Source organism: Protobothrops mucrosquamatus, unplaced genomic scaffold, assembly GCF_001527695.2.
Source record: "Protobothrops mucrosquamatus isolate PMUCROS unplaced genomic scaffold, P.Mucros_1.0 scaffold6, whole genome shotgun sequence".
NCBI lineage: Eukaryota > Metazoa > Chordata > Lepidosauria > Squamata > Viperidae > Protobothrops > Protobothrops mucrosquamatus.
In genome coordinates this window covers 1,509,441-1,533,224 of record NW_015386393.1, presented here as the reverse complement: position 1 = coordinate 1,533,224, position 23,784 = coordinate 1,509,441, and the positions used below count along the sequence as shown (strand labels likewise).

Genomic DNA, 23,784 nt, shown 5'->3' with positions numbered 1-23,784 from the left:
AGAGAGGGGAGAGGAAAGGGAAAGGAGAGAGAGAGAGAGAGAAAGAGGAAAGAGAGGGAGAGGAAAGAGGCATAAAATAATTCATTTGCATTTAATTGTAATGGTTCAAAGAATGTTCGGAAAAATGTTCGGCCCTCCAGCACGTTCACTTCATCCAATCTGGCCCTCTTTGAAAAAAGTTTGGACACCCCTGCTATAGGTGATCAACACTTAGTGTTCCTCAGTGCAGGTGCGGAACTCTGTGACTTCCAGAGTCAAGCAAGGATGAGGCCAAGAGGTCTTTTGTCCAGTTCTACCTGTTGTGCCAGTTGCAGCTTTAGCTGGGGTGTCTTATTACATTGACTCCTGGCCATCACCATGCATCTGGACTACTGTAGTATATTCAGCTGCCTTTGAAGACTCTTCAAAAACTGCAACTCACTCAGAATGAGATGGTTCATGTGTTGCCCAGCACTTGGTGCTTTGCTCAGGTGGTGTCAATTCTGTGGAGGCTGTGCTGGTTGCCATTAGGATTCTACAGGCACTTGAATGTGCTGGTTTTATCTGATAAAACCTGTTACAGCTTGTCCATGGATACCTTCAGGATTGCCTCGACCGCCGGATTCAGTTTATCTGAGACATCTTTCCCAGGAGAAATGTTGGTCATGCTCCATACTGGGAAATGAGGGCGCAAAGCTCAGAGACATTGCTTTTCCGTGATGGCCACGGTCCTCTGGAATGCCTTCCCCAGAGGCAAGATTGACTCCAGCGGAAATAACTTTTGGGAACTTGTGAAACTGAGTTCTTCTGGAAAGCCTGGGGCAACTTGTAACACCGTTAGGGTTATGCGATGTGATTTTTCTTTTTAAAAAAAAAATGAACTGGATACTTGTTTTATTTCATAATTGTGAAATGCCAATTATGAAATTATGCCAAGAATCCTGAGATGTGATAGAATATAAATTAAATACTATACAGGTAGTCCTCATTTATAACGACCACTCATTCAGCGACTGAAGTTATGATGGCATTAAACGAGGGGTACTTACCATGGGCTCTTTAGTTGTGGCAATCATAGTTATCCCCATGGTCACGTGGTTGTGATTCGGGCACTTGGTGACCGGCTCCCAACATCACAGAATCTCATGGTCACGTGATCATCATTTATAACCTTCACTACCAGCTTCTGACAAGCAAAAGTCAAATGGGGAAGCTGGCAGGAGGACTCAAATGATCAGCAGAGAATTAGTTTAATAAAGACAATTGGAAGTGCCGGAATTGGTGTCACTAAGAAGTACAGTCACATTTCGTGCTTTGTGACTGTGATGGAAATTCTGATCCCAATTGCCATTGTAAAGTGAGGTCTACCTGGTTCTCTTCCCTATCTCTAGCAAGCCAAGTTCCTCTAATGTTTTTTTTCTTCTTCTGCTCTCTGTTTTAGCCAAACCTCTTTGAGAACAGTGATCCTTTCCTAACTCTGAGCATGTCTTCTTCGAAAGGGCCAGGTAAGAACAGAGATGTTCTTCCTTTCTCCTTCTGCTCGACAAGTTTGAATTCATCATTTATGCTTCGGTATTTCCCATTGTCCATGTTTACATCCATCCACTTTCAGCCAGTAGTATTTGCATAAATCACAGAGGCAATCATAAATGAATTTTGTGCACAAAGCAGACAGGGAAAGGTTTACTTGTGATCAAGTTTCTCCCACATTGCAAGCCTCCTTTATTTGGCTAGATCGGGGGTAGGCAACCTTGACTCTTTTACGACTCGTGGACTTCAACTCCCAGAATTCCTGAGCCAGCCATGCTGGCTCAGGAATTCTAGGAGTTGAAGTCCACGAGTCATAAAAGAGCCAAGGTTGCCTACCCCTGGGCTAGATGTTCCGGGACACAGATTTGCCAGAACTCAATTCTGCATTTTGATTGTTAAAACTCAGAATCATTGCACTGTTGATGTTTGCTTTCAGATCCTTTTGGGACATTAGATGCCTTTGGTAGCAGCACCTTCAGCACCCATAGTAGTGAAGGATTTGCAGATTTCAGTCGGATGTCAAAGGTAAATTTCTTTCAGAAGGGTTTTTTTTTCTTTGCTAAGGGAAACGGGAAGGTTGCTTTCTGCTTTCTTTAGCACTGATGACATAACCTAATCAGGTAATGAAATGTCTGCAAGCACACAGCCAGGCTTAGAGAGCACCAGGGACTTCACAACAAAAGAATCTAATTATCTTTTTCCTTTCACAAGCAACACGAACCAGCTTCATAGGTCTTGTGAGCAGCTTGTGTTCAATATTTCAATTCTTATTTATGAAGCAAATTGAGTTTGGCTCATTCTGACATAGTTGCTGCATATTATTGGGTAAATGGCCATTATTTCTTCTTTTCCACAGCTCAGCCTATTCTGCAGGGCTCTAGAAATGGTTATGGGACAGAAACCATCCTTTTCCAGTGTTGAGAGAAACACTTTTTACATGTTTAAAACATTTTTAATGAAAGGCCCTTTATCCCACTAGATGGCAGCAGCTGTTTTTCCATATCAAGGTGTTCAGATTCACTTAGCTAAGACTCATAGTTTTTTTCTCCTATCCAAACCCTTCTTTTCCTTCTGCAAATCTGCAGTAATCATAAAATATTTGCTATAAATGTATGGACAGGGGGTTCAAGAACAGGACAAACAAGATTAACCTTCAAGGGTATTTTCTGTGAAAATCCATAGCTCAACGTAAGGTTCATGCTTTAATTGCAAACGGTCTCAGGTTCCTTGGATCTTTCCTCCACAAATTTTATAGCAGCTGTTGTGAAAAGTTCTTTAACGAGATTCTAATTCACCGCTGCTCTTTAGAGTAAAGTAGAATCTCAGATCAGAGGTGGTCCATCTAGTCAATATCCCTGTTTCTCTTAGTCGCAAACAGATGTCTCTAGAAGACTTAGGAGCAGGACCTATGAGCAGGCAAGTAGCTCCTTCCTCTCTGTTGTTGTCATTGTGTAATTTCTGGCATTCCGATGTAAGCTGCTGCCAGTTCTGGAGGTGGAAGGGTCAGAAGTTCGGCTAAGTAGCTTCCAGTGGCTCTAGAACACTCAAATATATTGTCTGGTGACTAGAGAGAGTTCAGCCCAGAACCCGGTAGTTCTCGACTTACAACAGTTTGTTTAGTGACCGTTCGAAGTCACAGCAGCATTGAAAAAAGTGACATGACGATTTTTCACACTTATGACTATTGCATCCCCATGGTCATGTGATTTACATTGCGGATGTTTGACACCAATTCATATTTATGACGATTGCGGTGTCCCCAGGGTCATGTGACCATCTTTTGCAGCCTTCTGACCAGCAGTCAGTGGGGAAGCCAGATTCACTTAACAACCATGTTATTAACTTAACAACTGCAGTGATTCACTTAACAAATGTGGCAAGAAAAGTCCTTAACTTAACAAATTTCTCACTTAGCAACATAAATTTTGGGGTCAATTGTCGTAAGTTGAGGACTACCTGTAATCTTTGGTAGCAATTTAAGGAGCAATTTATTTATCAAATATGTATAGCCACCTATTTCACCAAAAATTACTCTGGGTAGCATACAATAACCAAATAAAATAATATAAAATCGGGTTATAAAAACAGTCATAAATATGGACAGTCATTATTAAAAATGAAAATATTTAAAAACCAGAGTATACAAAGCACAGAATAAGGGTACAAACCACATACAGCTAGTCTTTGATTTACAGCCATTTGTTTAGGGACTCTTTGAAGTTACAATGGTACTGAAAAAGCTGACTTATGATAGGTCCTCCCACTTATGACTGTCACAACATCCCCATGGCCACATGATCAAAATTCAGATGTTTGGCAACTAGCATGTATTTATGATGGTTGCAGTGTCCTGGGTTCCTGTGATTGCCATTTACAATCTTCCCAGCCAGCTTCCAACAAGCAAAATCAGTGGGGGAAACAGATTAATTTAAGGACTGCATGATTCACTTAACAGCTATGGCAAACAAAAATGTAAAATTGGATGAACTCACTTAACAACTGCCTTGCTTAGCAACACAAATTTGATCCCAGTTGTGCTTGTAAGTCAAGGACTACCTGTATCAACCACAGTATAAGGGAGCCACCTTAAGGTATTGCTGGTTCCCTGGGAACCCCAAACCTGAGATCTAACCAGGTCAAAACCAATTTGAGGAATCAGGTCTTGATTCCTCAACATTAAAACAGGAATGGAGCTAATCTGACTTTGCGGGTGGGGAATGTTCGATGAAGCCATAGCAGAGGAGGCCAGTTCGTGGGATCCATCAATGTAGGTCCCTCGCAGATAGTACTCATGGCATGCCCTGTTTGGTGGATCTAATGGGATGGGCTGATGTAATTGGGGAGAGGCAGTACCTCAGATATGTCCCATACCATGAATCCAAGTCAGTGACTTCTGTATTTCTTCCTATACTGAATGCCAGGATAGTCTAGACCAGGGGTCTTCAAACTTGGCCCTTTTATGACTTGTGGACTTCAACTCCCAGAATTCCTCAGTCAGCATGGCTGGCTGGCTGAGGAATTCTGGGAGTTGAAGTCCACAAGTCATAAAAGGGCCAAGTTTGAAGACCCCCTGGTCTAGACAGTGAGTAGATTGATTTTACTAGAGCCCTGCCCACCCAGGAAACCCAAGCACAGCTTCACATGGTGTGCAATGGCAAGTTGTGTCGGAGTGTAGGATTGTTTTCCCGCTATTGACAAATCCTTTGCAGTTATTCAATGTCTAGTTTTGCTTTCCCCTCTTTCCTAGTATTTGGATGTGGAAGGGGCTACGCTGGGACTTAAGAAGCAGTGTTTTGTGTGTGTGCGTGTACGTGCATGTATCTAGTGATTCTCAACTTGGAAGAAATTTATTACAGACCTAGACATGTGCAAGCTTGTATATATTGCTGCCTCACTCACTCCATGCCTGCCCTTTGGGCAAAGTGGGACCTACTACCGTTTTAAAACACGCGTTTCTGAAAACCAACACTGATATTACACCCAAAGCTGCTGAACACATGGCTTGGGGATTCTTCTGCCAGCTTCTCTGCTGTCTTTCCAAGGTCCTTCTCTTCCCTCCCCCTCGCCTCTAAACAGGCTTGCAACGGAGCCTGTCCTCCTCCATCTTCTGCATCCGCACCTGATTTTTTTTTCCCCTTTGCTTCTCTGTGCAATAGTCTAAATGCAGATCTTTCTCATGCAGCCTCCGGCTTCTGATCCATTCTCCTCTTTTGGAGGAGCTGGATTCTCTGATGATCCTTTTAAGACTAAAGCAGACACTCCTGCCCTCCCGCCGAAGAAAAACATGCCTCCCAGGCCTGAGCCACCCAGTGGTGAGTTATATTTCTTTTGGGATGCTTGCTCACCAACGACAGCAAATGGTTGGCCAGTTTTGGGGGGGGAGTAGGGGTGGTGAAACTCTCTTGAGTTTCCTCTAAAGCAAACTTTTTCCCAGGGAATAGCTTTTCTCCTCCCCCTCCCTCCCTCCCTCCCTTATACTTTCACTTGTTTGCTTTGATTCCCTTCTGCCCTGTCTGCCTCTTTTGCTCTTTCTGTTCCTCTGCTGGAATAATTGCAAGGTTTCTGGAAGCTACATACCAGTTTCTGTGCTCGGTGGCTTGAGTTTTCACTTCCCAAGTTCCCGACTAAATAGGCAAATAGAAATCAAATGAAGTCATTTTATATTGTTATTGTTTCTTCCACCGTGGCTTTTCATAGGCTGAACACTGTACCAAGTTGCTATGTGTCTTTTCTCCCTTGCTTTGCTTTTCCCACCCTGCATGACACCAACAGGAGAAGTCACGAAATAATTTTGTGAAATGCAAATGTTTCTCTCTGCGGTGATCTTGTTTTATGCGCACATGGCTGCACGCACGCACGCACGCATACACAAAATTCAAAATCCCCTTTAGAAATGTTTTTGGGCTGGCAGGTTCTCCTATCCTACAGTTCATAGTATAAATAAGTACTTCTTGGCTTTAGGCTTGGCTGAGATCCTGGATGGTCTAATTTGGCCAGCGTGGGACAGGAGCAAAAATTTATGCTGCTTCCCCCACCTCTCCAAATCCAGAGAGGATTCATTAACCTCCTCAGACTTCTTCTCACCCTGCTGCTAAAGGCCTAACACAGGTTGCAGATAGTGCTATGCTATGCTGCTCAAGGGTCCAGAAAGGAGCCTGTGTAACTGTACCATGGTAATGTGAAGAATGTCAAAGAGTTTCCCTGCCAGAGGTTAGTTGCTCATTTCAGTCATTTGGGCATGAAAACTCCCCTCTCTTTTTTTTTTCTCATTAAATATCTGCTAAAAACCGTCAGTTAAGACCTCTCCTAAGAGTTCAAACAGATGATTAGTGCAAAAACAAAAAAGGAACCTAACTGCTGATAAGAGATCTCTCGGTGCTCACCGCTATCTAGCTTCTAGGTAAAAGTTGTTGAGCCTCAAAAGAGAGAAACAGATTTTTTTTCTAAGTACAGGAAATGTCTGTGTGGGTGTCAGTGATTGCAAGTCAATTTAGTGTAGCCCTTGTAGGTCTGTGATCCTGAGACCAGCTGCCTCAGCCCCACCCAGACTCACATCCTCTTTAACATGCCTTGAGCAGCAGTGCTCGCCAGCAATATCAAAAAGCACATTCTTCTGTTGACATAGAAGAGTTAGGGCAGTGTTTCTCAACCTTGAGAATTTTAAGGCATGTGGACTTCAACTCCCAGAATTCCACAGCCAGCATTGCTGGCTGTGGAATTCTGGGAGTTGAAGTCCACATGCCTTAAAATTGTCAAGGTTGAGAAACACTGAGTTAGGGTGACAGTGTCCTTCCAAACCTGCAAGGGACAATAATACCATAATACAGCAAACCTGCCATTCTTTTCAAAACATTCATTGGGCCTCATCCAGGTGGTTGCTGTCTGAATCAAGTTCGTTTCCATTTTAAAAAAAAAAATCTGGCCAAGTTTTTCTCTGATGATATTTTCTGGGCCTGAGTGCGGAAAAGGTGACTTCATGTATTTCCTCCAGGAATTTGCCTGCTTTTCCCTTTCTGAGCAAATGTGACAGAGCAGGCGCTCAAATCAGGGTGTTAGATTGAAGAAGCCGTTCAGGCTTCTGGATGGATGTCTGTTGTGCACAAAACCCAAATTTGCACAATACCCATCATCTTCAGGTGGGTTTGGTTCAGAAGAAGCCATTCAGGCTTCTGGATGGAAGTCTGTTGTGCACAAAACCCAAATTTGCACAATACCCATCATCTTCAGGTAGGTTTGGTTCAGCATCCTTGGCCTGCAAGTGCTTGACTACATTATGGAAACATGATGCTGGAGACATGATGCAAGGGGTTCTGTCAAACCCAAGGGAGCCAATGAAATAAGAGAACATTTTGAACACAGACAAGAGTGCTTTCAGGTTGTGAGGCAATATCCAGCTATTGCAAGAAAATTAGATGACTTTCAGTTGACAGATCAATCACAGCCCAATTTAAAGGCCACCTTGGTTAAGGCTTCTCAGAATTGCAATTGAACACAATGTGAGATTAAGCAAATCTTTTCTAAAAGATGTTGCTGCTATTTTATCAGTATGATGGGCACCGAGCCATTTTTCCCCCTGCAGATTCCAGAACTAGATGTATAGGATTACTATACTTGTACTTACAAGATTTTTGTGCTGCTGTTTCCTTCTGACTGAGGTGCTTCCCTGCATCACAATATTATCAGACATTTTAAGGCATACTCTAGTAAAAGTGCTTTCAGGGGCTCAGAGGGAATTTACAAGATAAGCTTTCTAATCTGTTAAGATGTGATTTCAGAGTCCAGAATTTAAACAAGCGTAACTGATTAATTTGTTATGCTGAGATTGCAGTTTGGGCTCAGTGGCTAAATCTGACCTGAAATTATGTGGCTGTTGTAGACCTTTAACACTGCTGAGCCACGAACATTGAAAGAAAGAGGCTTGCGCACCTGTGAATGTTGGAAATCAGTTTCAAAGGCCGACATGATGAAACATTTGGTATATCACAGGTCTTTGAAACTGAATCCTCAAACAACAAACACATGCCCACGTGCATAGATATAACTCTTTAACATCGTTAGCCTGTTCCACCTTTGTGACAAATTGTGCTTTGGTGAGAAACTGCCTTTGCAGGGTTGGCACTGTTTCTTGCCTCGGTGGTTAACGCCTCTGCTTCTGAATTCAGGACTTAAACTCTGTTTTCACATCACTGGAGGCCATTTCTTGTGGCTGAAATATTAAGAAATTCCATGACGCAGCTTATCACCAGGCAACGTATGATAGCCGGGTTGATCTATTTGGACACTTAAATGATACCTTTTATTTACGAGCTACTGACATTTTCAATACGGTATCTGGCTTTCAGGTTTCACAGGCATCTTCAAAAGGTTTTGTGGCTGGATTTTCTCCACTTATAGGCTTGTTTTAATGGCAGGGGGGATTCTCAGAAAGTGTCTGGGATTGTCCTTATGTGCAGGGTGAGCATTCTAGCGCCTCTCCCCCCCCCTTACAAATTGGACAGGTAAGAGTAGAAACTCATGCTTGCCTTGTCTTTGGCAGTCTAGGAATAGAGAACTTTCTGACGGAGCTGAGATAAGCTAAGCTGAGCTGCTTGTGGGCACATTCAGCTTCCCCAGCATTTGCAGGTACTTTGATGGACTGCCTGGGACAGGTTTGCAAGCTGAGGGCACTGCTGGTTTTTTTGTTTTTTTTTCTTTCTCTCTACCCTGCCCCCCTCCTTTTTTTTTCTTTTTTGCCTCTTTTGACTATAGGCAGGAAACCCCACCTGAAAAGGAGGAGGCTGCCATGAGATCTGGCAGGATGGGGGCAGCTTGCGCCCATCAGCAGCAGCGTCTCTGGGGAGGGAGCAGTGCACTCACAATTCTTCCTTGTGCCCTTTGAAGGGGAGAGCAGCCCTGATTGTGAAAAGACCAGGATGGAGCCCTTTCTCAGTGAAAATGCTCAGTGAATGCCTCTCTGGCCATCTCAATGACTTTTTTTTTTCCGCAACAGCCTTTTAGCAGCTCTTGACAAAATTTCCCAAGGTGCTTGCTTTGTCTAACCCAGGGGTAGACAACCTTGGCTCTTTTATGACTCGTGGACTTCAACTCCCAGAATTCCTGAGCCAGCCATGCTGAGGGGAAAGGGAGAGGTTTCCAAGCTGAGCCATGCTGGCTCAGGAATTCTGGGAGTTGAAGTCCACGAGTCATAAAAGAGCCTGGTCTAACCCAGCGCAAATCCGAATGTGGTCTTGGCCTGTACATAGAGCAAGGAGAAATGGTAGAATAGGGATCTGCCGCTTCAGGTGGGCCAGAAGTGGGGGCTAGTGCAGCTCTCTTTCAAATTAGGTAGTTTTCCCTTGAAAAACATCCAATTGTGAGCCAGCTTTGAGCAAAGGGCAGAGCATAGTGTAATAGGTTACTGCTTACCTGGAATTACTCAGGCCTCCCTCCTTCCCACCTGCAGAAGATGCTCAGCGCATTTTCTCCACCTCCTCTGCATCTTCCCCCTGTTCTTTGTGTAGACTGGACATGTTCTGTGCTTTCTCAGGTGAACCCAAATGTTGATGGAAGTTCCCCAAAAGTACATGGGAGGGTTGAGAAAATAGCTTTTTCTTTTCTTTTGAGATGGGGTGGAGAAGACAGAAGAGTCGTTTTAACTGAGGTTTACCTTCTGAGCTTCTTTATTTCAAGACTTCTGGGAGACTGGGGTGTGTGTGTGTGGTTATACCCAGAGTAGCTTGTCTGGCTTGCCCAAGAGTTTGAGGTGAGGGGCAAATTGCTGTCCCTCTTTGAATACCAGAGCTTCTTGGCGAGGCTTCTGAAGCGCCATTCTGGTTTGCAGTGAGATGGCTGCTTTTGGAGAAACAGACATCCGATGCCACCATATGCGTATCTACAGGTTTCGTGGCTTTTCTTAGATCATGAACTTTGCACATGTTGAAAGACAGTTGGTGGACCTGGGTAGAAGATTCACCTCCAAGAAGTGGGCCACGGGGACAGTGCCTCGTTGCAGTCCTAGAGAGAGCCACTACCAGCCAGAGCAGAAAATGCTGGGTGGGGGCTACCCCAGTGGCCTCAACTCAATCGAAGGCAGTTTCGCTGGAGTAGAAAAGGGAAGTTGAACGAATCTCTGCTGTGGCAGCTGCCGCAAAGCCACTCTGCACGTGCCTCTCGCTTTGAGCCAGAGGTTTGAACTGCCATGGAAGGTGCTCTGAGCAACTCTGTCAAATGAAGGCTCTGTGCCTTCCTCCTCTAGTCCCAAATAGATGGGAAGAAGGCCCACCTCATCGCCCCCGTGGGTCTTTCCTCAGGGCTGCGGCGGGCGGGGGGGGGGGAAGCTGCTGGTGCTTATTTGAATTTTTTTTTCCTGCATTGAAAACTGCTGTTTATCGTCATTTTGTTGAAGTGAGCCCTCTGTGTGGTTTGTGTTCACCACTTAGGCAACTGCTGAAAATCTTGTGGTTTTCAGCTGAGGGACCTGTTTTACTACTTGGGGGGAAGGAGGAAGAGAAAATACATTAGGCAGTGATAACAACAGAGTACTTAAAATATCAGCAGCAATGTGCTTATTTTCCAACCCTTGACAAGAGCCCATTTGCGGTATTGATCATACTAAGAAAATTATTCTAGCTTTCTTTGAACTGCATCTGTTGTTGTTGTTTTTTATTTTTGTAAGACCTAGCCTTCCTCAGTCTTACATCCCGTCACCGCTCCCAGGATTCCTAAGCAGACCCTGAAAGATGCCAGATGGTATAAGATTTGTCCCAGCCCCCCCCCCCCCCAAAAAAAAAGTCTATCCGTTGGGCTGAAACTTTTAGGTACTCTTGGGGCTTTCTGTACGATGACTTTGGTTTTGAGTAGCGCAGATATATATATTTGGGAGGGGAGAGAGTTATTAAAAGCAAAAGCCCATTTAAATCTGGGCCCAGTCTGGCTTTGCAAAAACCTTTTCCCCCCCCCTCAATTTTAGCCACCCATGAACTCACTGTAGGGCAAAGTGGTGCCACGTTTTACCTTCCTGGGTAAGAATTAGATATTTTTTTCTATGGTAAGTAACCTTTCCCTTTCTTCCTTTTTGTTCTTTCCTTCCTTCTCCTTTTTTTTCTCTCTCTCTCTCTCTCTCAACCTTTTCCAGGTAAAAGTCCTCCTGTAAGCCAAGTCGGGTCTTCCGATTTTGCCAAGCCCCCCGATCCATTTCAGCCATTCGGGGCTGACAGCAGTGACCCCTTTCAGAGTAAAAAGGGGTTTGGGGACCTATTTAGTGGAAGAGTCCTGTTTGCTCCTTCCTCTTCAAGTAAACCTTCCAAAGACTCTTCCCGGGGGTTTGCTGACTTCAGTTCTGTAAGTTAAGTTCCTTCTCTCTGCATCCACAGCTGCTTTTTCTAAGCTGCTAATAGCAGTTGCCTCTGGGCTCTCATTTCTGTTTCAATTGCCCCTCTTCTCCTTTTCCTTTTCACAGCTTTTTGTCTCTTAATCCTTCATGCTGCCTCTCTCACACCTGATGTAGTTCTATATTTACTTCTGTATTCCAGCACCTTGACATATCAATAAAGAGAGTTTGAGTTTGATGCTGCTAATTAGAGAGGTTTGTTTGCTCGCTTGTCTAGTGGAATGTTGCTTTTTCTTCCAAATTTCCAGAGTTCTTTGGAGGCCTTGAGAGGGGACTACATCCTGAAGCCTCCTTCAGGAACCTCTGGAATCCAGAAAAAAAATGCTGCTTATTGTAATGTTTTCAGCATTTTACAACCAAACACCTCGTCTGTATTCCACAAATTAACATGAGGGCTAATAAGTGGTGCCCAGATTTTGTTTCAGCCAATAATTTGCAAGGACACACCAGCCCTTTATTTTCACACATTTAGTAGACATGTATATTATAAAGCTGAAAGAAATAGTAAGCGAGGCCATGTGGGAATGCAGGTAGTTTTTAAACAGCCTTCCCCTGCTTGTGTGCACCAAACAAGATTAAGCCTAACTCCCAGGATGCCCAAGTATCATAGCCAATTGCTGGGACAGCTAAGAATTAAGAATATTATAATTGCTATTTATTTAAAAAGTGTCAACTTGGGGGCAACTGTTTTGAAGGGAATAGAGACGATCATTCTTCTGATTGACTTCCTTGTTCAGAGAAGGACTGCTGAGATAGAGTGATCTGTCTCAACAGTGCAATGTTTAGGAATGAGAGAAATAGATACCATTGTTCTAGGATTAAATGTACAAAATATGTAGAAGCATGGAAGTGGGAACTTAATATATTGAACTCAGCAGTTAGGCACTGAGGATAGATAGGGAAACATAGCCTGACTGCATTGTTAGGTACCATCCAGGCAGGGGCATCCATGGGAGAGATTGAAAGTCAGGATGGTGGTTGCAGTTACACAGTCAAAGCTCTGTACTAGTGTCACAAACTTGGCAACGTTAAGATGTGTAAACTTCAACTCCCAGAATTCTGGGAGTTGTAGTCCATATGTCTTAAAAGTTGCCAAATTAGATTTTTTTTTGTTTACCCTGGAGAAATAGAAACTATTTGGAGCTAATGGCAATCCAATGTTCAGAAAGTTCTCAGAAGCAGTAAGTGAATGCTTCATCTCTTCATAAATATATGATAAATAATTGCCCTGTGTTGGAATTGGGTGAGTATTGTAACCATGGAAAGATCCATGATCCATAACGTGGATGAACGAGGAGTATGCTACAGAAAAGATTACACAAGCATACATCCAGGCTAGTTTTTGCTAAGCAAGTAAAGATATTTCCATGGTGCAGCAAAACATTAGGGAGAAGCAAGGGGTGTCTGTTTGACATCCGGTAACTTAATGGTCTGGTTTCTAGTACTAGATTTTAGATGAATGCTGGTATGATTAAAGTTCAACTGATAAACAGGAAAACCTAAATAACACAATCTTGGTTTTATTTTGTCTTTTCAAAGACACTTTCAACCTCTTGTTTTCCTTCTTGGGCATTTATTTTCTCAGCAGAAATTGAGCTACATAATCCACCTGTGAGAATTGCTTTCCCCCCCCCCTCTTTTTTTTAACACAAATCCTGTTTTGTTTCTGATTATATAATCTTTCTACGAGTCTGTGGTGTTGAACCTGCCATTTGATTTGCCATCTTCAGTATGGTAACTCATACAAACCTCGGATCCTTGAATAGGAGGATGATGAGACAGAGTCATCCCCTTCCCCCAAAGCCCTCCCCACTTCTCAGAAAGAGTTGTGTAATTCCTTCAGTGGAAGCAGTCAGTTCTTTCTCTCTCTTCACTGCATGTGCTTGCATGCCTGCAGCCTAGCCACTGCAGAGAACAAGGAAGATGTTCACAAGGGTCTGGAACAGGGGTCTTCAAACTTGGCCTTTTATGACTTGTGGACTTCAACTCCTAGAATTCCTCAGCCAGCCATGCTGGCTGAGGAATTCTGGGAGTTGAAGTCCACAAGTCATAAAAGGGCCAAGTTTGAAGACCCCTGGTCTGGAATATATTAAACTCCGTTTAACCTAAAGCTTTATAGAGTTCCTCCGTCCAGCTGGATGTGTGTGTACATGAATAGGGCAATGGGGGGTATGTTTGTGCATTTAAATCTCTTACTAAAAATCTGACTATCCCTACTACCATCTTGGCCAGCCATGTAATTTTTTTTTTTTTTTAACAATCCATTCCTACTTACATTGTAACACTGAATTTCACTTATAGCTTGTATGTGCGGTTTGGTGCATAACATAGCATGCATCTGTAGTAGCAAGGAGGACGCTTCTGATTTTTCTTCTACTATTACTTTGAAATACAAGCACCGAGAAAGCATAGAGGATGTTGTCTTTGTGGGCTGAGCTTTGCATTCCCTCTGGCTTGCTGTTTGGTTTGAGTCCTCACCTCTTCCTCCTAAGGTCCATGAACCACAGCTTCAGAAGGGTGACCCCGGAAGAGGGTTAGGCTAGCTTCTGTTGTGCCTTGTGTTATCCATGATCTGCAGAATGCAAAATTAATCCTTGCAAGGGCTTTGTCTCCGGCAACTGGCTTGATTCCACATCTCCAAGCTGGGGAAAGCCCTCTGGGACTTGTTGACCTTTCCATTGCTTGCATTGCTTGCAATTTTAGTTGGGATGGGCTTCATTACATTCCTGATTCTCCCACACCCTCTGGAGCTGTCAACATGCTTCTCTTTTCAGGTGTCAGGCACATAACTGAGCCTTGCTAGAGAGAGGAAATAAGAGGAATTATTTTACAGCTGCATAACAGATAGAAAACATGTTTTCTCTGGTGTAGTCAAGTAATAGGATACCCCCTTTGATTAGGAGGTCAGGCCATTTCCCCTACTAGGAAAAACTAAATTTATGTGTAGAAAATTGACAAACAGTGAATCCTTCATTATGAAATGCGTAATGGATCTATAGAAGAGATGAGATAGGCATTGGGCTTAGGTAGATTTATATGGGGATCAGACATATTCTTGAAGAATGTGACTACCATACAGTATATGAAATATAAGAAAAATCTTGTTCAATCAGATTTCAGGCTTTTAATCCAGCAATTGTAGTGAGAAGTGCACAAGCAGATCCTGAGGACAATTGAGGTGAGGCACTATTTGATATGGGATTCATTACCAGTATTCAGAGATAGCCTTTGGTGCTATAAATCATCTTTAAATCTTTTCATCCTGGTGGCTACAATTGTGGGGCCCAAAAAGACCAGGTCCACGTGTTCAGCTAAGTCAATTTATTGCTAATGGCCTATTCACAGGAATCCATCTTATAACAGCATCTGGTTAGAATTAGATAAGGGTCAGTGGCACTTAAAGGGGATTGGACTTAGATCGCTTATGGCTATGTAGGGATGCTAGGCTGATTTCTCTTTTCACTCCACCCTAGGTTCTGCCATTCCTTCTCCTACACTACTGTACTTTCTGATAATGAGTTCTGTAATTTGCACTGCAGGATCAAGTAGCTATTTTTGACCTCCTGTTATACAGCTTTATTGAATGAGCCCAGATTTTAATTCTGAGAAAGAGTGAAGGCAACCTCATTCCTTTTCCAGCTCCTTGAAATTTTGAAGAACATTTTTCCAAATCTACTATATTCACTTGATGGTACAATAAGCAGAACTATGCAGAGAATTCTGTGTATTATTGAACCATATAAAATGTAGCATACTAGGTTAACGTTTTCATTGAGCCTTCTGTGGTGGCCACAGATCTCTTTATGTGACAGGCAAAATGCCCATTTTCTTTTGTTTGAAGACATTTTTTGAATCCTCTCATTATTCCTTTTTATTTATTTAACCACTTTAAATGTTTTAGTATCACCATAGAATTATAGAATTGGGAAAAGCAGTGTAGCAATAGCACTTAGACTTATATACTGCTTCATAATGCTTACTGCCCTCCCTAAGTAGTTTACAGAGTCAGCACATTGCCCCCACAATCTGGGTCCTCATTTTACTGACCTTGGAAGGATGGAAGGCTGAACCAACCTTGAGACAGTCAGGTTGAACTCCTGGCTGTGGGCAAAGTTAGCCTGCAATACTGCATTCTAACCACTGTGCCATTATGTCTCCTGCGCCACCACAGCTCCTGAATGGTGCAGATAAGGAAATTAAAGCTGCATAACAGCTGTCCAGCCTCTGTTGAAATATTTCCAAGGAAGGAAATCTCCTCTTCTGAGTAACTGATTCCACTGTTAAAGTCAGTGTACCATTAGGAAATGTAGATTTGTGGTGTTTTATTTTAAACATTTAGCTAGAAACTCCTCCCTATCATCTTCTTAGTGTTATTCCTACAGGTGCAGGGTCCGCTTTTTGGATCAACAAATGCCATTTGCACAATCAAACATAGCATCCAAGTTATGTCTGCATTTTAACAGATATGTGACTGAAGGTTGCAACAAAAAAAACGATCAAGCTGCTTGTCACCTGCCCACCCATCAGAGCAAGCAATTTGGTCTGTGTTCAATTCAGCACCGCCCTGGTGGGTGGGCAGTATCCAGTATGCATTAGGACAGCGGTTCTCAACCTATGGGTCGCGACCCCATTTGGGGTCGATCGACCATTTCACGAGGGTCGCCAAGCAAGTCTGTCCGCCATTTTTTTCCCCTTTTCCGGCGGGTGCCTTACCTCCCTTGAGCTGGGCCAGCTGGTGGTCGGCCTGCTCCGTCTCTGCCGCTTGCCAGCTACGCCTCGGCCGGCGCAGGGGGAGGAACCACGCATGCGCGGTGCTCCCGGGCAGGGAAAGTCCTCGACTTACGACCGGTTGGGTAGTCCTCGACTTACAACCGATTTAGTCCTCGACTTATGACCGGTTTAGTCCTCGACTTACGACCGGTTGGGGGTCGCGGCATTAAAAAGGTTGAGAATCACTGCATTAGGAGGAACAGACCTCACCACCTGGAAACTCTTTCCCATATCCTCATTATTCCAGGTTCTGCTCCCTGGGATATTAGAAAACAGGTTATGGCTTTCTTTCAGATACAGTTAGAGTATTGTTATATCGTCTCTTAGTATTTGCTTCCCAGGGCTAAACACATTCAAGTTCTAATATCTTTAATATGGCTTAATTTCCAGTCCCCACACATTGTCCTTACTCCCTTGCTCTGAATTTGAAGTAATTCAGAGCAATTGGCTATGATCTGAATCTTTTTATTTCCAAATGTGATGCTCAGAATTAGAAGTATTCAAGGAGGTGGTCCGGTCTATATAGAATAAAGTAGAATAGTTATTATTCCAATACCTTTTTCCATGTATATTTTTGCCAAAGTAGTACTCCCCATTCTATGCCTCTGCATATGAATTTCATTACCTAAGTACATGATTTTGCATTTCTGTCAGATGAAATGCATTCTGTTTTACCGTAATTTGGTTTTTCTAACGCACCAAGATAGATTTGAATTTTATTTCTCCTGTATGCAGCATATAGTTCATCCATCTGTAAATTTGAATAAGGATACTCTACACTTCTTCATCCAAATGATTAAATTGTCAGGGGTCTAGAGCTGCACCTTGTGTCACCTTGCCTGATTCTGCCCTCTAATTTGAGCAGAATCACCTTTTGTGAATAGTTTTTGAGCCAGTACTGTATCCACTTAATAGTCATGCCATCTGGCCTTCACCTAATAAATTACTCAGAACAATTAACGAACAGGATTTCTCAAAGGTGATACATAAAGATTTGGACAGACCCTCAATTTGTTCAGATGCAGTTCATTTTATCCTAAAGATTTTAAACTTATTCCAAGTAAATGAGTATTCTGATTATTTTTCTAGCTGTCTCATTCCATTCTGGTGGCATACATTTCCTCTTATTGGAGAAAACCAAGGCAAAATAAGAGTTGAGTTGTTCTTATTTTTTTCTTCTTTGTCATCTTTTACCATTTTTCATGTCATCAGCAAACATGAACCATTTAATTGCAGGTTCTTTTTGTCTAGATCATTTTGAACAACTTAAAAAGTACTAGTTCCAGTATTGAGGCTTGGTAGTTTCTCTCTTCTTTACATCACTCTCTTGCAAGACCTGTCTTATTTATTTTGTTCTCCTAACTCGAATATTCCTTCATAAGACGAGTTTTCCTCGTCTTAAAATGTTACTTTTCCACAAGATTTTGGGTAAGCCCTTTCATGAAAAAAAAATTAAATTTTTAAGTAAATGGTATTCATTTGCTTTATTTATATTCAGTATCTCTGTACAGTACATTCAGTATAGTCATTTTATAAACAGATCTGCTTGAAAGCTAAAAAGAACTTGAGAATGTGAAAACAGCCCTGCAAAACTAGGCCAAAGACCTGTCCTTATTCAAGACTAACAGCTAGTAGAAATAGTAGACTGCTTAGTAATGGATTCCTGGGCAGACGTTGGACTAGATCAGGGGTGTCCACCCTTGGCAACCTTGGCAACACCTGTGGACTTCAACTCCCAGAATTCCTCAGCCAGCCATGAGGAGTTGAAGCCTTAAAGTTGCCAAATTTGGACACCTATGAACTAGGTGATCTCCAGAGTTCCTTCCATTTTGGATAGAGTTGGCTCTGTTGAATTTGCTTTTCAACTACATTCTTATCAAACCATTCTTTTTTAAAAAAATATCCTTTGCAGTTTTATATAACTGTTGAACTTATTTTGGTTTATTCTACTAATACATGCTTTGAATAGCAATAACAATAGCACTTAGACTTATATACCGCTTCGTAGTGCTTTACAACGGTTTACAGACTCGGCATATTGCCCCCAACAATCTTGGTCCTTATTTTACCAACCTCTCGGAAGGATGGAAAGCTAAGTCAACCTTGAGCAGGGTCAAGATCAAACTTCTGGCAGTGGGAATGTAGAGTTAGCCTGCAATACTGCCTTCTAACCACTGTGCCACCATGGCTCTAAACTTATATTTACACGGTTGCTTCTTTCCATTTGTTTCAAGAATATATATAGCCAGTGGTGGGATTCAGCCAGTTCGCACCAGTTTGGCAGAACCGGTAGCTAATTTTTTGTTGCCCAGGCCCAGAATGGACATCCGGAAGCGGCATCTACACAGAGAACCGGTTGTTCACATATTTGAATCCCACCACTGTATATAGCACTAGGTGTTGGCTACCGCTTAGGATTAAACGCGAAGTAGCATCCTTTCTATTCAGTTTCCCGACTTGGTGCTTAATCTTTTAGAGTTGTTTCAAAACATTATTTTGACAAAGATGTTCGTTTGGAAAGTCATGTCAGGTTGCTGCAATAATTCAGTCTGAGGATCATTGATTTTAGTTTTCCTCATACTAAATTGCTGGAACCATTTCTCCTTTAGATCCCTTCCTGGTTTACGTTTCCCCTTCAGGATCTTCTCTAGTGCTACTCAATGAAAGTGGATGCCAAGTATGGTTAGTTGCTGGAATTTTGTGAAGGGAGTGTCTTCCTTCTGAAGTTTGACATCATTTTCTCTTAATATACGGTGTCCCACACTTACCATTATTGATTTCCCTGTCTTATCCTTTAGAAGAGTGTTTCCCAACCTTGGTCACTTGAAGATGTGTGGACTTCAACTCCCAGAATTTCCCAGCCAGCAAAGCTGGCTGGGGAATTCTGAGAGTTGAAGTTCACACATCTTCAAGTGACCAAGGTTGGGAAACACTGCTTTAGAAGGTATATCTAGAAGTGATCCTGTTTCACTAGATTTCTACTGCAACTGCCCCCATTATCTATCAAACTCCCCCATCGTGCTTTGAAAAATCTCCAAATAAGTATAGAAACATCTAATTTCTGGTGTTTTCTCCAAACGTCTTGAACAAATGCCTTTGGCTTTCTTGGACTTTACTTTCTATTTCTGTGCTTTCTCCATTTTGACACTCAAAAATAGTTTCATCATCAATCCTTGGGAGAGTGTAGTTTTATTTCAGGGATCATTTTAAAGACTTTATGCTGCCTCCTTACTGTTTCAGCAGCTGTGTGCCTGGTATCTGATTCCAGAAATAAAGAGGCACTGGAGTTCCTCTTTCTTCACTAAGATTCTTCTTAGAGCTTGAGCTGTTTTCTTTATTCATGGGATGGATGCGATAGACTTGATTTCTGCCCTATTTGCCCTGAAACCTTATAATTACCAATAAAGGAGACTATTTGTACCTCAGGGTTAAAATGAGGAAGTCCTTAGTGCTCTCTGAACCTGGCTGTTTTCTTTCAAGAAAACCACCAAGCTCAGAGAGCACTAAAGACCCCCTCCTCTTGTAATTAGTGATGGCCTCAATATGTGTTAGCAAAGTATTGGTCACTGCAATGTTCTTTTATTTTTATTTATTTGTTAGATTTATACAGGGGTCTGCCTTTCCTCCAGAAGACAAAGGTGGCATATATAGCGTTTCCCTGTAAGATAGGTTGAGCTGAGACAAAATTATTGGTCCAAGTGAATTTCTATGGGCAGTGGTGGATATAAACTCATCAGGCCTTGTCTCATCAAGACAAACCAAATGTACAGGTATAGTACAGGGGGTACCTTGCTCAATAGTAGCAACTGTGAGAGGGACCTTGGAGTCCTAGTGGACAATCACTTAAATATGAGCCAGCAGTGTGCTGCAGCTGCCAAAAAAGCCAACACAGTGCTAGGCTGCATTAAAGAGGGATAGAATCAAGATCACGTGAAGTATTAATATCACTTTACAATGCCTTAGTAAGGCCACACTTGGAATACTGCATCCAGTTTTGGTCACCACGATGTAAAAAAGATGTTGAGACTCTAGAAAGAGTACAGAGAAGAGCAACAAAGATGATTAGGGGACAGGAGGCTAAAACATATAAAGAACGGTTGCTGGAATTGGGTATGTCTAGTTTAACGAAGAGAAGGACGAGGGGGGACATGATAGCAGTGTTCCAATATCTCAGGGGCTGCCACAAAGAAGAGAGAGTCAAGCTATTCTACAAAGCGCCTGAAGGCAGGACAAGAAGCAACGGATGGAAACTAATCAAGGAGAGAAGCAACCTAGAACTAAGGAGAAACTTCCTGACAGTGAGAACAATTAACCAGTGGAACAACCTGCCTCCAGAAGCGGTGAATTTTCCAACACTGGAAGTTTTTAAGAAGAGACTGGACAGCCATTTGTCTGAAATGGTATAGGGTTTCCTGCCTGAGCAGGGGGTTGGACTAGATGACCTCCAAGGTCCCCTCCAACTTCTTCTTCTTCTTCTTATTATTATTATTATTATTATTATTATTATTATTATTATTATTATTATTATTATTATTATTATTATTATTTAATCCCTGCACTACTACACTGGTTGTCTCACAGACGCTGCTACTTTTATACCAAATGGTTCATCCCTCCCCTGTTCTGCCTTTCTGGCAGAATTTTGGACTCAGGCAGCAAAAATCTTTCTCATCCCATGCTCCCCAATTTTTTATACTACTACTACTACTACTACTACTACTACTACTACTACTACTACTACTACTACTACTATTATTATTATTGTTATTATTATTATTATTATTATTATTATTATTATTGAAAAGCATCAGGACTTGACTTTGAGGGCTTCTACGTGCCAAATAGATGATCTCTCTGGAGGGCAGACTTAAACCCAAGCCCAGGGGAGCCTTTTAAATTTCAGCTTTGTGTCAAGTGTTCTTTTTAGAATTACGTTGCATGCGTTTTCCCTTTCTTCTTCCATCAATACCAGCTTGTAATGGAAAAAAAGAAGACAGCAACAGTGTTTGTAGTTGTAGCCCTTATCTGGCATCATACGATTCTGAATCTGAAAGAGACCCTTTGACAACCTTCCCATATAGCAGAGATGGACAACTTTCAGGGTCTCCAAGTGTAGCTCTTAGCTTCTCTGGTTGTGATTGCTGAGAATCCACTAACTTCCTGGCATTTTGCAATAGGAATCACAGGGAAACTGTAACAAAAGCCACATGTATTTATTATGTATTTATTTATTAGATTTTATCCCACCTTTTACTGCTTTACAAGTAACTTAAGGCTGTGAATATACACACTACTCCTTCCTCCCCCTATTTTCCCCACAAAAGCAACACTGTGAGATAGGCAGAGAGAGGGTGACTGGCCCCAGGTCACCCGGCCAGCTTGCTAGTCATGCCTAAGGCGAGATTAGAACTCTCAATCTCCCGGTGATAGGCCCAAAGACACCCAGCTGTCTTTCATGGCTAAGGTATGACTAGAAGTCACCATCTTCTATTTCTAGGTCAGCACCCCAACCAATACACTGAACCAGTTCTCATAGCTAAAGCACCTAGCCAATCAAACAGTTAGCCAGCCTGCCCCAAATGTTAAACCAAAGGTTGCTGACCCCAGATACACTGGCACTTGTTAGGGTCCTCTGCTACACGATGCAAACACTGGGTCTTGCCAGTTTTTTAATTGTTTGTTAAGTCTAATGTAATTCAACGTTATTTTAAGTAAAATAGAATTGGCAAGATTAAACTGAAAGCAGGTCCCGGGAAAATGGGGAAATTGTTAACAGATGCCTTGAAGAAGCAATGGGTGGAAAGTTTGGAGTAAAATTAGCCAAGAGAAAAGTTTCCTGACCCTTCTTGACCTCCTCCCATCCCTAGTTCCCACTGACAACAAGCATTCCCGAAGTCAGGTGTGGAGGGTTGTGGGAGGTGAGCACCACATCTGTCCCCAAATGCTGTTGCTGCTGCTGCTGCTACCACCCTGGGCTTTTTCTTCTCTCTTATCGTGTTAACCGAGTCTCGTTTTGTTACTTTTTTTAGCTTGGCAATGAGGAGCAGCAGTTGGCGTGGGCCAAACGGGAGAGTGAGAAGGCAGAGCAGGAAAGACTGGCGCGATTGCGAAGACAAGAGCAGGAAGACCTGGAGTTGGCCATTGCGCTCAGTAAGGCCGACATGCCGACTTCTTAAAAGCAAGGGTGGCCATCAAGCAGACGTATTTCCTGGTACCTGTTCTAGATCCCTGATGTCCTTGGGCCATTTTCCTTCCCCCCCCCCCCCCCGTTTTTATTTCATGACTTCCAGCTGCCTGTGGGGCTGATCGTTGAGGAGCAAACTGCAATTGATGGGCTTGGCTTCACAGCAGTCTCTCGTTTCGTTTTGTTTTTAAATTAAGTTAGACTTTCTAGGCTGAAAAACGTTGCTTGTATGAGAACTTGCAGCAGCCCCATCCCACTGACTGCCAGATTTTGCTGCTGCGCTGCGGAAAAACAGTAGCACTAACGGAACTGCCTCTCGGGACTTCCATTTTTTTTGTGGAGTGGCAGGAGAGTCATGGAAGCTGCCACTCAACCTCTGGGTTCAAGGAGAAGTGTGATCTTCATAAAGAGATTGATTGTTTTTATTCTGTAGTTAAGTCTCTTTTGATTTTCTTCTGTTGGTCAGTGGCCTGAAATACAACTCGTCATCAGAGTTCCTTTCTTGTGCATTTTGTACTTTATCTTAAGAAAATAACTCCCTCTCCCTAGATATTTATAAATTAGAGGGTAGACGCTCATCAAACCATAGGTTGGAAGCTCAGATGATAGGATGTTTCTCCATGAAAAAGCCTTCCCCATTTATAGAAAGCCAGCTTGTCAGAGGGAAAAAAAAAGATTCCAGCTCTCCTGAGATGCTAGTAAGAGGAGAAGGCCAAAATTAAGCGACTCCTTATGCCTTTGATTAAACCTGTTGCGTAGAGTCCGTTACTTTCTGAGCCCGGATCTCTTTACAACTAAAAGTGCGCTCTGTTGAACAAGAAGTTTCGCTTCTAACCATAAACGCTTTGTTGTACAGACAAGAGCATCTTTTAACCAACACCAAATCATACTGAAACCAAGGGAAACTGTTGCGGCTAAGGGCAGGGCCGTTGTGTGTACGCTACCTGGAAAACAGATATAATAATAATAATTCGGTATCTTTGGAACTGTAACTGCCCTTGTGTGTGTTTGCCTGTCTTTCTGAAATGTGTTTTGTTGATGGGAGAGATGGGGGGAGGGAGGGGGGCGTGGGTTCAGTTAATAGGAAGAGAGGCCAAAGCAACAATTCGTGTTCAACTGATTGTGCACAAATGACTGCTTTCTTTTGCAGCAAATGGGACACCTTCTCTTAACTTCACCCTTTTTGGCCATCCATGATTTAGGGAAGAGCCAGATGGGGCTTTATTCTGTGAGATGACTTCAGCTAATTTTCAGGGTTACATATGCACGTGTGCGTATATGTATTTGGGCTTTGAGATTCCATACAATGGAATGGCCAAGGGAATTGAAATATTGGGGTTATGCTGAAAAGTTGGATTTATGGCTACTGTATATAACCCCCTACCTTGTTTTTACAAAGTAGTTAGTTCTCAGTTGATCATCTTATTCATCTCCTCATAGCCTTATTCAAAAA

At 42.6% G+C, this 23,784-nt stretch overlaps 1 protein-coding gene across 1 annotated transcript in view; it reads left to right on the top strand.

Annotated features, from left to right (window-relative positions):
* The window catches only part of EPS15L1 (epidermal growth factor receptor pathway substrate 15 like 1), a 50,907-nt gene extending 28,504 nt beyond the window's left edge, over positions 1-22,403 (top strand). Inside the window, exons 20-24 of the mRNA XM_015809973.1 lie at positions 1,421-1,484; positions 1,946-2,034; positions 5,192-5,321; positions 11,123-11,328; positions 22,177-22,403. Coding sequence (XP_015665459.1) covers positions 1,421-1,484; positions 1,946-2,034; positions 5,192-5,321; positions 11,123-11,328; positions 22,177-22,323 — 636 coding nt within the window. The 3' untranslated portion in view covers positions 22,324-22,403. The remainder of the gene's footprint in view (positions 1-1,420; positions 1,485-1,945; positions 2,035-5,191; positions 5,322-11,122; positions 11,329-22,176) is intronic.
* Positions 22,404-23,784: the final 1,381 nt, after the last annotated feature.